This window comes from Centruroides sculpturatus, unplaced genomic scaffold, assembly GCF_000671375.1.
Source record: "Centruroides sculpturatus isolate CEXI.00-Female unplaced genomic scaffold, Cexi_2.0 scaffold1647, whole genome shotgun sequence".
NCBI lineage: Eukaryota > Metazoa > Arthropoda > Arachnida > Scorpiones > Buthidae > Centruroides > Centruroides sculpturatus.
In genome coordinates this window covers 110,065-126,020 of record NW_019385843.1, presented here as the reverse complement: position 1 = coordinate 126,020, position 15,956 = coordinate 110,065, and the positions used below count along the sequence as shown (strand labels likewise).

The window sequence follows — 15,956 nt, the reverse complement described above, 5'->3', positions numbered from 1 at the left end:
CCGTTGGAGGCTGGGTGGTAGGGAGAGGTGCGAATACGCTTCGAACCGAGTAAGCTGGCTAGCGCTTGAAAGAGGGCTGATTCAAACTGCCTACCTTGGTCTGTGGTGATCTGTTTCGGTACGCCAAATCGGGCGACCCATCCGGAGTAGAATGTTCTCGCTATTGTTTCCGCTGAGATGTCTGGTATTGGGAATGCTTCTGGCCAACGTGTAAAGCGATCCACACAGGTCAGACAGTAAACGGATCCATGAGATGGAGGTAGGGGTCCAATGATGTCGATGTGGACGTGCGAGAATCGTTCGTCTGGCATGGACAGATTAGCGAGCGGGGCGGAAGTGTGACGAGTAACTTTGCACCGCTGGCACTGTAGGCAGGAGCGAGTCCAAGCGGTGGCGTCGGCTTTCATGGAAGGCCAGATAAATCTCTGCTGCAAGAGCTTAATCGTAGCTCTGATGCCGGGGTGTGAAAGGTTATGCAGCATGTTAAAGATTTCTCTGCGTAATGGTGATGGTATATAAGGGCGTACTGTCCCCGATGAGACGTCACAATAGAGCTGGCAGGTAGAGTCGTCGACCGTAAGCCGGCTGAAAGACAGCCCTGTAGCGTTTGGCTTGTCTAGCAGCTCCTTAAGCTCGCTGTCGTGTCGTTGTTGAATGGCGAGTTCTTTGTAGTCGATCTGTGACGGCGTGTTTATGGCAGCTATACGGGATAGAGAGTCTGCAACTATGTTGTGAGAACCCTCTATGTGACGTATGTCCGTAGTGAACTGCGATAAAAAATCGAGGTGTCGAAGCTGTCTTGGAGAGGCTTTGTCGGGGCGTTGCCGAAATGCGAAGGTTAGCGGCTTGTGATCAGTAAACAGGATGAAGTCACGACCTTCTAACATGTGTCGGAAGTGTTTTACGGCCGCGTAGGCGCTCAGTAACTCACGATCGTAAGTACTGTAGTTGCGCTGTGCGGCCGACAGCTTATTGGAGAAGAAAGCGAGCGGTTTCCATGACCCCTGGAACTTCTGTTGTAGGACGGCGCCTATAGCCGTGTCCGAGGCGTCGACCATCAGTGCAAGTGGCCTCGCGGCTGATGGGAAATTCAACACAGCGGCATTTGCGAGCGCTTCTTTGCATTGCGAAAATGCACGTCGCGCTTCCGGAGTCCATACGATTTTTGTATCGTCGTTTTTCTTGCTTCCGGACAGAAAGGAGTTGAGCGGTGCTTGCGTGTGCGCGGCTTTGGGCAGAAAACGTCTGTAGAAGTTTAACATTGCCAGAAACCGGCGCAGCTCTCGGATGGTAGAGGGTTCAGGAAATTTTCGGATGGCTGAAACCCTTTCCGGAAGAGGACTCACGCCCTCCGCTGAAATCTTATGGCCGAGGAAAGACACAGTCTGCTGTCCTAGTGAGCACTTAGAAGGATTTAAGGTTACGCCGTATTCGAGAAAACGTTGGAAAACTTCTCGGAGGTGTCGTGTGTGCTCTTCTTTGCTCTTGGATGCCACTAGCACGTCGTCAAAGTAAGGTACGCAGTAATCCAGACCATGGAGAACTTGATTGATGAATCTCTGGAAGGTCTGGGCTGCATTACGGAGACCGAACGTCATCACCGGAAATTCAAACAGCCCAAAAGGTGTTGTGACTGCTGTTTTCGGAATGTCGTCTGGATGGACAGGCACCTGATGGTAGGCTCTGGCGAGGTCAAGTGTAGAGAAGATTGTAGATCCCTCTACCACTTGTGTGCAGTCCTGGATGTGTGGGACTGGATACCTGTCAGGCACCGTAACGGCATTTAGGCGGCGATAGTCTCCGCAGGGACGCCAGTCGCCATTACGCTTGGCGACCAAGTGAAGTGGGCTTGCCCACGGACTCTTAGATGGGCGGCAGATGCCTTGCTGTAGCATGTAACTGAACTCTGCCTTAGCTGCTTTGAGCTTGTCCGGGGGAAGGCGTCTCGGTCTGCAAAACACTGGTGGGCCTGTAGTCTCAATATGGTGAAAAACGGAAGCCTTGTCGCTTCTCGTTGCTATTAACGAGGGATTCGTGATCGAGGGAAATTCGGCCAGCACTCGCTGGAAGTCAGAATCTCCGTGTATGGTGGTGATGGTGAGATTTGCCGTTGGTTTGGGACGTTCAGTGCCTCTAGACTTCAGCTGCGTGGCTGCATCTATGAGGCGGTTTTTTCGTGCGTCCACCAATAGGTCGAAGTGAGTTAGGAAGTCTATGCCTATAATCGGTTGAGTGACGTCGGCGATGATGAAAGGCCATGGAAAGCTTCTTCGCAGGTTAAAATCCAGCGTTAGCAGCTTGGTGCCGTAAGTTGGGATTTTCGTGCCATTGGCAGCAAAGAGAACTAACTTCCCAGGGGTTTTTGCTTGCAGTGAGAGAGATTTAGGAATCACTGAAACATCTGCGCCAGTGTCAACCAAAAAACTCAAGTTTGTAGATGGGTCGGCCATAAATATTCGGTCAATCGAGCGGTCGCAACTGTTGGCCCCAGACGGCCGCTCTGCTAGTTTCCCGACGGCTGAAAAGAGCAGGGAGGTGTGCATTTCCTGGCTCTCTCTCCGAAGTTGGTGTGGTAAAAGCATTGATTGTTCATCGGTTCTTTGTACCGGCGGTAACGGTCTCGGGACTGGCTACGTTTTCGGGGGTGGAACGTTGGACGACTATTCATCTCACGTGGTCGCTCACGATGCACTATGGCTGCTAATTCTGCTACTTGATTGGTAAGCTGCTCAATTTGAAATTTTAACGAGGAAGGGTGCGTTAACTGTTGACTCGAAGTGGAATTTACACTTTGCGTGATGGTTAGGTCCGAGATTTTGTCGGCTATAGTAGCTAGTTGGGGTAGGTCCTCGCTTAGCGCGGCAAGAATACTTTGAGTGTTCGCTGGTAATCTTGATAGCCACAGGGACTTTAATAGAGGTTCCCCAACCGCCTCGCCGGCAAGAGCACGCATACGATTTAACAGTTGTGACGGGCGCTGGTCTCCTAACTCCAAGCCTTGCAGGAGTGTGCGAATCTTTGATTCTTGACTTTCCGAGTGTAGCTCAATGAGACGTTTTTTGAGGGCCTCGTATTTTTCGCTGGCCGGTGGGTGTAGAATTAAGTCACTAACTGAGTTGAGCACCTCGGACTCGATTGCTGAAATCACGTGGTTGAATTTTGTGGAGTCTGCGGATATCCCGGAGATGGCAAATTGTGCCTCGAGTTGCGCGAACCATAACGTCGGATTCGGCTTCCAAAACGGCGGAGGCTTAACAGCGACTCGAGTTACGTTGACGGCCATTGTTTCTGGCTGGTCGCTGAGCGGCATGCTGATTTTCAGAACAAAGGATGAGAGCCCAAAAAAAAATCGGTTAAATGTGAAACGCACGAATTGTTCGATAGCCGGGCGTACGAGTAGAGAGTTCCGATGAGCGAGAAAAAAAAATGATACGCTTACCTAGCGTAAGTGCGGGAAGTTACTCGACCTTTGTTCTGTGGCCATGTGGTTGCTCCAAAAAATATCACAAAATAAAATATGCGGTGAATCCGATTTTGCGGATGGAACAAAAACCGTTGAAATTAATGGCGTGAATGTCCAGATGAAATTGGATTGAGGTTGGATCACGTTCGGGTCACCAATGTGGCGATTAGCTGCCAACAAAAGAGTTCAGGTAGCACAATTGAATAGGAGTCCGTACTCTAGACGAGGAGTCGACAAAAGGACGAAGGCACGTGTTCGAATCGATCTTTTAAAACCTCCGAACTCCCTCTGGTGGCGATCGGATGAAGTTCGGAATTGGTCGCCACAATTTTAACATAATTATCACACTATAAAGTAATAAATTTTATTTTTGCATATTTATAATACTATTATTTACTAAATTTTCATACTTTGCTTCATTTATATTTTTAATTATTTTTAAAAATATTGGTTAGTTATTTAGTTGCTTTTTATTTTAACAAGGGCCATTTTCTTGGAACAATTTGTGTATCATCAAACCACTTCACATAATAGCTAGGTGGTGTGCTTTGGAGAAAAAGCCAACAGGCTAGAGTCTCCATATTGCTACTTTGGAAGAAAACTGACACAACTCAAAATTACTAGTTTTGAGAAAATCCCATGCAAAGATTTAACTGAATATCACTTATCTTCCACATAACTGCTCCCTAGTGGCCTAATATGCAAGTTACTGTTGTGACACTCTTCCATATAAAAATTTACTACATTTTCATTTTGATTACGACAATCGAAAAATATCACTTTTTTGAGTTATGCCGGTTTTCTTCCAAAGNAATTCCAGTCGACAAATTTAAATTTTTGCCAGTGCTGTGGCGCTGCAATCTTTGGCTATGTCTTCGGCTACTCAAATATTTTACGTTTTTGATACTAAATTAACTTCTGAAGTATAATTTTTTATTGTTTTTATATTTTTCAATATATTTATTTTGTTTGTACAAAATAAAAAAATAATTTTTAATGATACAATAGTCTTCGTTAGGCTTAACATCGACAAAAATTCAACGCAAAATGACACGCAATGGAGAAAAATTTCAATATGGGATAGGTTAATATATTTTTTTGTACATAATCAGTTATCCGAAATATCAATTTTCTGAACAACCCCAGTCCCCAATTGATTCAGATAATCAACGCTCTACTGTATATATATATATGTATATATAGGGTTGCATTATAGAAGTTAGCAAAAGTAAACTATTCTTTTTCATAACTAACAGAAATATGTTTATTAAAGCAATCAATAATTAATTAACAATCACAATTAAAAGTACTGTATTAAGCATAAATATTAATTTTAGTTAAACTAGGGTGTTTTCTTTTTACAAACTATTGTCATTATCTCGACTTTTTTGTTTATCTTGATCAGAAATATCAGCAACATTTTCATATTTTTTATTTTTATCATAAAAAATTTTTATGGATGACAAAATAAAAATATGTTATTAATTGAAAATTTATTCTATCAGGTTGCATTTGTGCAATTGAGTATTAAGTGACTTTTTCCAGAATTTGTGTTCAAATACCAAATTGTTCAAGCACAGATACTACCGTATTTCATTCATCATTTTACAAATAATTGCTTACCTATGGTCAAAGAAAAGTTTAATAACATTTACCTAAAAATGTTTTAAAAACTTTAATAAATACAAAGATTAATCTATAAAAAGAAAACAGAGTGACAGTTTTAGGGGCCGAAGTCTGAAAGCAATGACAATGACACCTGATTGATAAGAAAGTTAGGACCAGGAAGAAAAAATTGCACTATTGGTTTTCATTAAAGTAAACCTGAAGAAAGTACAAAATTTGAAAATTTCAATATTCTAAAATCCATAGGCAAATTTGAGACAACATGCATGCTTACTTGAATAAAAAAAAAAATATTGACTAATAGCATTAATACTTAAAAATTGCAAAATTTCCAAAATCATGTTAGGCCAAGACTCCACTAGTATAAAAACGGGCATAAAACTCCTCGCTGTAAAAGCTTTTAAATCACATGGCCATGATATTTTATGCCTGAGCAGGTTGTAAAACCAGCATAAAAGCGTGTTGAGCAGTGTTCAACTTTTGACGCAAATATGGCTGTAAAACAGTACCATCCACCAATCAGAAGTCAGTGAAATCTAGGTCATTGTAACATGGTGCAAAAATGGGGGAAAACGAGCTTTTGTGTACGTTCCCTCGTGGCTACTCTAGAATAGATCTGGAAAGATTTATGAAAAACATCTGAAAGTATTCGTGTATCTACAACAAGGAGTATCCTGATTATAATAATGGATGCCTAAAACACGCAATATGGACAGTCAAAGGAAAATCCTTCAATTTAGAGGAGTATATAATAAAAAAATCTAAGCTTATAAGTGCTGTATATTATCTTAATTAATAATACTGTACAATAATAAAAGTTAATATATGAAAGTAAAGATATTATTTTTACATTTGTAATTATAGTACAGAAAAAACCCATAGAATATAATCATTGTCTTTATAACTTCGATAGCACCGCCACCGTAAAAACTTTGCTAGCTGGACCTTTACTACAGTCCAGATGTAAATGCGTCACGTAATTAAACATTTTTACAGTGAAGGTTTTTACACCTGTTTTTACACTAGTGGAGTCTTGGCCTTAGAGTGAAACTGAAAGTCTTGTTGCATTAGAGATATCGCAATTTTCAAACCATGTTAGAGTGAAACAGTATTGTACAAGGGATTATTATTTTGGCCATTGAGTTTTCTTTCATGTTAATTAATAATTATTTTGATTATTTAATTTCAAAACTTCTAGAAAACTTTAAAATTAAAAACTTCTATGACTAATGTAAAAACTTAGCATTTAGAAATTTATTTTAAAAAAATTTCTAATGATACAGAAAACAAAAAGTTAGAATTTTACAAAGATCTAATAACTGTGATGACAAAAGTTGACTACAGAATATGAACTGACAACACACTGAACAATTTGTTATTAGACTTTGTTCTTCTACTATGTAATAAGCAATGCACATGCAGAGGTATAGCAATAAAATTTGACACTGTGATTACAGTGAAAAAACTTATTTATATATAAAAATTGAAAAATAAAAAGCTCCTTAATGATATATATATATATCAAGTCTTAAGTTATTTTTTTTCCAGAATTACATGCAATTATTATAAGAACAATTTACCACATACAAAAAACCTTTGTAACTCCAGTGATACTTGTTTACACACCAGCGAACATTTTCGACCCCATCCGGGTCTTCATCAGGCTACATTTATGAGGAATTCGAATGCATGTGGAATGGAACATTAAAACAAACCGAATGCAATTCAAAATTTAGAAAAACAAATTTAAGACCACCGTAAACACCAGTATTTCCTCTGGTGTTTACGAAGAGGTTCATTTCTTATTATAAGAACAAAGCAAATTAACTATTGGCATTAAAGTTGTTTATTTTAAATTTATTTAATTAAAAACGAGTACTTTCAACATTTCAAAATGTCATCTTCAGGTAAAGTGTACACTATTTGAATTGTATACGCTCAACCTAAAGATGACATTTTGAAATGTCAAAAGTATGCATTTTTAATTAAATAACTTGAAAATAAACAACTTTAATGTTAATAGTTAGTTTGCTTTATTAGTTAGTTAGTTTAATAATTAGTTTGCCAGTATGTATGTTTAGCTTGCTTTGTTCTTATTCTACATTTGGCATTGTAAAGAACGTATTTATATGTATTATACTCTCACACCAAGCTTGCCAATTTCCAGTGTTGATTAGTTTTCAATTCCAGGAATAAAAATTTCAGGCAATTTAGTTTTTTTACTCTCTGCAATATAAAAATGCTATTGCCTATTCTTTGGCAAAAATTTTTAAATTCTTTAATTTCCAAATTGAGACTTATTCTAAACAAGACAATCAACTTTTGGAGTATTTATTAAAACAGGCTAAACTGTTTTAATAAATACTCCAAAAGTTGATTGTCTTGTTTAGAATAAGTCTCAATTTGGAAATTAAAGAATTTAAAAATTTTTGCCATATTCCAAGTCTCCTAATGAATCTGGAAAAGTTGGCATTTTACCTCACACTATGCTATTGTATACAATGTAATATATCATCATTACTTATTTCACACTATGAATGTAAAGTAAGGAAACTATACACACATTACAAATCTCTGGTAACAATCATATTGGCCAAGATGTATGAAGATAACAGTTCCTCCACACATCTTGGTTTTAGGCTAAATCATTGATTGTGATGTACTGTACTATTGATGTTGTGACAGCTGATGTACTGACAAAATTGGAAGCTCAATCTTTCTCTCTTCCCATGTCCATTGGATGGACATAAGAAAGCTAACCTATCAAAGTAGGGAATCAGTGGATGACAGAGGTGGTGACATAGCCATGCAACTGGAAAACATGCACTTTGCTTACTAGAGGAAATTATTAGCTTTCATCTAAAATTACTGATATATTTACAATCTTGCCAGGTGTAGCCAAGGATGATCCTTAAGCAAATTGTTTGAAAATTGTTGATAAGGTTAAGATTTTTTGATGACCAAGTTCTAGATTTGTATTCATTGAGAAATATAGTTTTACTAGTGCTGTTGAAAAGACAGATTTTTGTTTGTAAACTAATGAAATCAGACTTCCATATGTTTCTTGTTTTTGTAATATATTACAAATTACACTGCATATGCATTATGTTCTATTAATTTACATACTATATATATATATGTGTGTGTGTGTGTATGTCGTGAATGTATAATATGTAAGGAAGAAACCATACTATCTGTCAGCATTTAGAATTTAATTCATCAATTAAATAAATTCTAATGCCAACAGACAGTACAGCTTCTTCCTTATACTGTATTTATCATAGTATGTGAGCAAATAGTTTTATATAACATATATATACAGTAATTGAATATGCAAGTGCTACATTTTGTCTCTATGAAGGACTTCTCACTCAGCCAGAGAAATCACACAGAAATAGACGAACACCAGTTATTTATCGTAACCGTTACAACAAATAACCAGCATTCACTCGTTTCCGTGCAATATCTCCAGCCACATCAAGTGTGCAATAAGCATTCCATAGAGCCAAAACATATTCAATTATAGTAATATAAGGACAAAAAGCAAATCACTAACGTGTGTATACAGTATACATACGTGCCTGCATGCATGTGTACACTCATTATAATCATTTATATATAAATTGATAATCTTAACACTGATAAGGCAATTTAATTGATAAAGCATTATCTTCCATCTGGCATTACTCAGGGGAATATAGCATTCACGTAATTTTAACAAATATACATTACACATTTTCCATTCATATAATTTACATCAATGATTCAACAGACAAAAAAATCAATAATTTAACAAATATCTCACTTCACAACAACAATCTATTTACTGTTTTTTTTATAATTTATTCATTTTTTGTAAGGAAAATCAATCTTAAATTACCTGCTTTTATCGTAAGGATCGAAATTCGCAGCCATAATTACGATTTAATGTTTCTTTTAATAAAATATTTAATTAAATGTCGATGGAAAATCGTTTAGAGCAACGAACGAATGTAAAGACGAAACGAAATTTATAGATTTATTCACCGTCATCGTGCTAACGACGACTTCTCTTCGACTAAAATAAAAGTTCGTCTGCAAATGGCCGGTTTTTCGTATCTCAAATCGAGGTTTAGTTTCCATCGGCGTCCGAAGCGATAGAGCTTATGATTCGTTGGCGATGATTATGATATATCGTGATAACCAATCAGAATCGTCGTCGTAAAATGTGAGTTCAAATAATTTATCGTTTGGTTAAATTTTAAATTTGTTAGAGCACCCTCTGCAAATTAATTATAATTTTATTTTATTTTAAAAAAATAATGAAATGAATTTATTTTATAAAAATTTAAACATTAATAATTAAAAAAATTTAAATTTTACCCGATTTACCACTTTAATAAATATGGCTTCTAATTTTTTAATATACAGTATTAGAAACGATAATATCGATTTTAAAATTATTCCGATCGCTACTAAAATTTAATTAATATTAATTTAAAATAATAAAATTTTAAATTCGTCAAAAATTTTTTAAAAATTATTATTAAGAAATATAATAATTATTTAAGTATGTATTTCATAATAGCGATCGCGTTATCATTCGTAGAAAAAAAATTTTTTAAATCTTATAAAATATAGAAAAATGGAAATCTTTGTATAAAATTAATGGCGAAAAATTAAATTTTCCAACAATAATTTGTACTTTATATTTATCCAACCGGGAAATTCACTTTGTAAAACGGAAAAGGAACAGGATGCGACTTTGACCATAGACTGACAAAGGACATGTCATCACTTCTCACCCCACTTATCACTACTGTTTATATAAAAAAAATATATATATATATTTTAAATATATATGAAAAAATATAGAAAAAAGTATATTTTTTCAGAAATGAACTAAATATATAAACTGGAAAATTGTTTATTGACATATCAATACTTCATATATATGTATATACAATCTTCAGACAAAAAATAATTACAGTAAATTTTACTAATGAATTAATTAAAAAAATGGAAAAAAAAACATAAATAACAGAAAAATATTACAAAAACACAATAAATGTACACTAAATCTTAAGTGAAATTAAACTGGTATGATATTGTTCTTCTTTAAAGGATGGACTCTGTTGGCGTAATTATATTACTTTATTTTACCAAAATTTTGGCTTAATTTCATGCTCGGTTGCGGCATCTATGTCTTTATTTCGTTATACAGCAATTAGATTTTATGTAATTCTCTGTTTTAAAGTTTTAAAATGTTGTTTAGGATTGTTCCTCTCCTGCGGCATTATGCTATGTGTTGGTTGTTTTCAGTCATGCCGAATATCTACTTTATGTACTCTAAATTAATAAAATATGATTTTATTACATTATTCAAAATCATTAAGGATGGATTACGGTTTTACTTCAAAATTCTGACTTTTGAAATTCTGCTTTTCTTCAACACTTCTGGACACCGGTGATGTTCCTCCCCGAACTGTAAATTTTCAGTCTAATGCACAAAAAAAGTTTTTTGTTTGTTTTTCATAGTCCAAACTTCAATTTAAAATTCATCTATTTTCGGCAATCCTCAATTGGTTATTTTGTAATCAAAGAAAGCCCGAAAACTGTTCAGTGATCCACCTGCTGCTCGGAATGCCAGGATGCCACTTAAGATAATTAAAGTGTAGATCGGAGTTAAGGATACGGCATACTCTTTCTGTTGATTTAATAAGGTCTAGAAAAGAAAAGAAAAATGTTATTATTTTCTAACTTTTAATATCAAGGTAATATAACATAGCATAGCTTAAGATAGTAGAATAGCAAGATGCACTGATTACAACAGATGATGAAGTGACTGGTGTCAATATGACATGTCAACAGTTAATGGACAACATTGGATAGGGAGTATGATCGAAACAATAAGACCCCAGTTAATTTAGCAACTACCTCAGATGTGCAAGTGTTGATATACAATATGGTGAACATCTGGAGTTACTTTACTAAAACTTTACTATTTTTATAAGTAATAAAGTTATGGTGAGAAAAAAGATTACAATTTGTCTCCAATATAAACTTCTTAAGTGGTAAAATATTGTCGACTGGACTGGTATCTTGGAATTTCTTAAATGGAAAAACTTGTTAAGGGGTAACTTGTTACGTGGAAAATTTTGACACATGATGTAAATGCCAGGACAGGAGAAATTGAACTTATTATGCCGAAAAACCTCTTAAGCAGGTACTTCTTAAATGGGTTCCATTGTATTTAAAGTTAAGCAGAAATACATAAATTGAGAATATCTTGAGAATCTAAGAGTGAATGGTAAACTAGACATTAAGTGTATAAGGGTAAATTTAAAGAAAAAAATCACATTAATGGGAAGAGATCATATACTAAATATTTTAAATAAAGAAAAATATTACAAAATCAGTTATAATTTTCTGTATTCTGGTGATTTATTTTATAATATATCACAAAAAAACATAATAAATTGCCATCTAAGAAATAAAAAAAATTTTTATTTTTGTGTGTAACAAATTTGGCCAGACCTATGACCAAGGAGACAGCCACAAAAACTTTGAGGCTCTGGCCCAGACAAACCTGAATCTGACAAATCTAAGCTTGAATCCAGATCAAGCTGAGTCAACCTATCACCAAAGTATTCAACTACTGCAATAGATTATTTGCAAGAAGTTTAAGGATGAAATATTTAATTTCATTTTCTGTATTTTTCATGCTAGGTTCTACACTATACACAGGGTCTTGCAAAAAGAATACTACCATTTTAAATTATTGTAATTATGTTAACTATTATCTCAGAACATCATAATTTACATTAAAACATTGGAAAACTATGCAAGTTTCATTTTCATCCAGTACAATTTCTCAACACGTGCACCTCATGTCGCATGGTATACATCCGACCTGTGCTCAAATTCTTCTTACACTTGCTATGGCATATCTGTTGTCACTGGTGGCAGCCACAATTATATGGCTCCTGAAGATTACTCATGTTATACAATGATGAATGATTCCGACTTAACGAAATGCAACACAAAATGTCTTCTCTATGGGAACTTGCCATTTTCATTTATGATGCATCCTAGAAGAAAATGAAACCTAAATGGTTATTCTGTCAATTGATGTACAGTACATTGCATACTTCCTGAATAATAATTAACATAATTACAATAATTTAAAATGATAGTATTCCTTTTGGAAGACCCTTTTTCTGAGCAATAAAAACATAAAATTATTTTTGCTAGAATTCGAAGAAATTATTTAGAAACTAGAAAGAATATTGAATTTTAGAACAGAGACTTGATCCCATATTTTGGGTTGACAAACTTTAAAATATCACATCTGTACTCTTTTGTAAACTTTAATAAGGAAAAACTATTTGAATTGTAGCAAAAGTATTCAAAAGTAATAATTAATTTTATTGTTGATATTTTAATCTCTATACTCTCTGTAGTCTTTAAATCTCTAATTCTCTCTAATCTAATCTTTTAATATCTATGCCAGAAATTGATCCTGCACAAAACTTTAACACTTTTCATATTAATATCATCTCTGCTATTCTCCTAAATGGTAAGAATGTATCTTTATACAGCCTACTCTTGCAAATGAAAGATTTCCAACTACAAATTGTTAAAATTTATTGCCAAATTTTCATCTTTTTCTTAATTTTATTTATTTGTTGGCCATTTTATACAAAATTAATGATTTCTATTTATGATCTAGTCTAGTCTCCAGATTTGTGAATACTTTGCACTCATTTCAGACTTTAAGCCATTATTCAGATCATCAGTGCTAGTTTTAAAGAAAATTTGCATGCAGTCAGAACTTGAGGTGGGGCAGGATAAGGTGGGATACCATCCAGGTTCTTTTTAAATTGTACTGAAATCATGCCATTACTTTCTAGCAGTAATGAGGTCATCCTGGAAGTTATGATTTAACATCATATTTTGTTGATTTTAAAAATATTTTCTTATAATTAACTTTCTATAAAATGACTGCTAAGAAATAAAACAAAAATTCATTTATGTATTATTACATAATTAACACTTCATATAGATTATCAATATTGTTAAGCCTCCAGATATATCATAAAATAATCATGATAATGGAAAAACAAAAAGTATTTTAATAAAATAATACACACAAATTTATTAATACTAACTAAAAGAAATTCCAGAAATGAGTTGCATAACTTTCCTTGCAAAAACATTTAAAACTGTATGTGGCCCCATCTGTTACAAGATTTTATTTAAACTTTTTATATTATTGATTATTATAAAAATAAAATGGCAAAAAGTTTAATTTTAAGGGTAAAGATGAGTTTTATAAAAACTTTTAAATGATAATAATGTGTAAAATATTCATTAAATCCGATCCCACTTGAGATAAGACATGCCTCATCTATCTCCCCACCCCCTAAACTTTTAACCATCAAAATTTAACAGTATTAATCCACCTAGTACCCAAACCTCCCTGCAAAATTTCAGAAATTTTTAACAAAAGGCACAGGAGTTAAGCTTTAAAGTTGGTGAACAAAATCATTCTCCCTCACACACTAACATCCACATGTACAGATAAAACCCCCTAACTTTTTTGCATTTCTTGATGTTTCAAGGTCAAATCCCAAACATGTAAAAATCTTGGAGGGTCACTTTTTGACTGAGTGTATGTATATTTTTGCACACGTGCATCAACTAGCTAAGAGGAGAAACCATTCCACTTTTTTTTTTATCTGGTTAGGTTGCCATACATTCCAGTAAAAGTTTATTAAACTTTTACTGGAATGTATGGCAACCGAACAAGATGGCAGAAGCAAATACCATATTTGCATTTGCAGACTTATTCTGTCAAAATAAATTTGGGTTAATATTCTAATCATGAGTGTGGTCATATTGCTTCATCAGAGCTCATCAAATCCACAGCTCAATGAGTGCAATAAGCATCAGTCACTGCACCGATGAACTCATTAGTGAAAATAAAAAACACATTTTAGTACATCATGGATCACCAACATGATGTTTGTTACAAACTGGAATGTACCCTATATTTATTATCCAAATTAACATTAAAACATACAGATTCCTCAGTTAACACACTTTCAGCTAACAGATTTTCATTGGAATGCAATTTGAAAAAACTGTAGACTTATAAATTCCCACTCTGTCTGTCCATCTATCCTTCCTTGATTCAAGAATAGAGTTAGATAGATGAAAGCCAAGACCAGATATGAAAAACTTAGGAGCAGGAGGTCCCGATTAAATATATATGAACTTCCAATGCAAACTGGAAGTCACATTATTTCAATTCAAAAGATTCCCCGAAAAGAGTTATAGATAACCGGCACAACTCCATTGCTAACAGGAAAAGTATGATGTACAGGGGCAATACATTAATTTGATGATGTGAGCATATATTTTAAATTAAAAATATGATTGAAAATTGCAACCCAACATTGTGAAGATGTTTCAATTATGGTTTATTAACTGTGGACAATTTATGTACTACATGCCAATGTAACATAGTTCTAGAAAAGATCACTATTGCATGAAGTTACCTTAATCCCATCTTCATATTATAATTTCCAAGCCTATCTTAACCAGTCTTGAATTGATTGTTGTAGCATTTATTATAAATCACTTCAATCTTTTGGGACAATTATTGTTAGGTAATTTAATCCTTAATCATCATCATCATGAATAGCAGAAGTATATTGATGTTAGTGATTCAGTACATAGATGATGGTTTCAAATTTTTCTAGATAATAGCACTTCTCTAAAACAGGTTTGTGAATCTTCCTGCAACTTGACAAACAAGATTCAAAGGACTTTCAAATGTATAGATTGGGATCCAAAAACAGCTATCATATACAGGGTGGTTGGAAAGTTACAAGGCATTGATAAATTACTATAATTTCTATATTTATAATGCGAACATGATAAAAATTATTTGACATGTACTGTACCTTATCAAATGAAAATATGGATGCATGCATTAAAATTCAATGTAGGCAAAAGTGTCATCCAGATACTGGTGCCTACAGAGGTAGGAGGAATTTATCTGTCAGTTATACATGGTAGACAGTTTAAAATGGATCAACTTGAGAAATTAAAGAAAAAACATGCTTTGATAAGAGCCAGTGTGACAAAATTAATTAATAAAGTCAATAGTTTAGTTGAAAGCGATGATAGAGAGACAGAAATTCTTCTAGAAATACTGGATCAGATGAGTCAAAAGGAAGAGTCATTGAGAAACTTAAATCAGGAAATTGAGGGTTTCATTACTAGCCCAACTGATTATGACACTGAGATAGTCAATAGTGAAAAATGTAAGGACAAAATTATAAGTTGTAAATTTAAGATCCAGTTTCGTATTAAACGATTAGAAGCAGACTTGTCCGTGGTCATGGTGACTCAAGACCCCATAGTTCAAAATAACTCCACTAATGTTAAATTGTCAGAGATTCCCCTATCGAAATTCTCTGGAAGATATGAAGAATGGAGTAACTTTAAAATGCAATTTGATAAATATCATTTCGTCAAGCAAGCAATTATCAGCAGAACAGAAACTACATTATTTGAAGGCTGCTCTCATAGGGGAAGCTAAGAGTTTAGAAATGTTAAATGATTCGTTTGCCTCATTGTTTCAAGTGCTACAAGAAAAGTACGAAAACAAGAAATTAATAGTAGAAACCCATGTTAACGCAATTCTGGACTCTGTAGAACTAGCTTACAAGTCAGCAAAGGGTTTGAGGAGTTTAATTGATAGTGTCAATAGATATATGCAAGCTCTAAGAGTCCTAGGATATGAAAGGAATGAGCTTTCTGATATCTTAATTTTAAACACTGTACTTCAGAAGCTGGATAAGGAGACTCTAAAACA

General features: G+C 34.5%; 3 protein-coding genes across 3 annotated transcripts in view; all 3 read right to left on the bottom strand.

Moving 5' to 3' along the window:
• Positions 1-9,246, bottom strand: part of LOC111642453 (adapter molecule Crk-like) — a 38,088-nt gene extending 28,842 nt beyond the window's left edge. The window contains exon 1 of the mRNA XM_023388805.1: positions 8,970-9,246. Coding sequence (XP_023244573.1) covers positions 8,970-9,004 — 35 coding nt within the window. The 5' untranslated portion in view covers positions 9,005-9,246. The remainder of the gene's footprint in view (positions 1-8,969) is intronic.
• On the bottom strand, positions 2,473-3,747 carry LOC111642452. The gene has a single exon (XM_023388804.1). It carries the CDS (start codon positions 3,308-3,310, stop codon positions 2,504-2,506), a length of 807 nt encoding a protein of 268 aa, XP_023244572.1. The 5' UTR covers positions 3,311-3,747; the 3' UTR covers positions 2,473-2,503.
• A 1,069-nt stretch (positions 9,247-10,315) lies between the features above and the next one.
• LOC111642454 (gamma-secretase subunit Aph-1-like) overlaps positions 10,316-15,956 on the bottom strand; it is a 46,547-nt gene continuing 40,906 nt past the window's right edge. Inside the window, exon 6 of the mRNA XM_023388806.1 lies at positions 10,316-10,793. Within this exon, the coding sequence (XP_023244574.1) occupies positions 10,647-10,793 (147 nt within the window). The 3' untranslated portion in view covers positions 10,316-10,646. The remainder of the gene's footprint in view (positions 10,794-15,956) is intronic.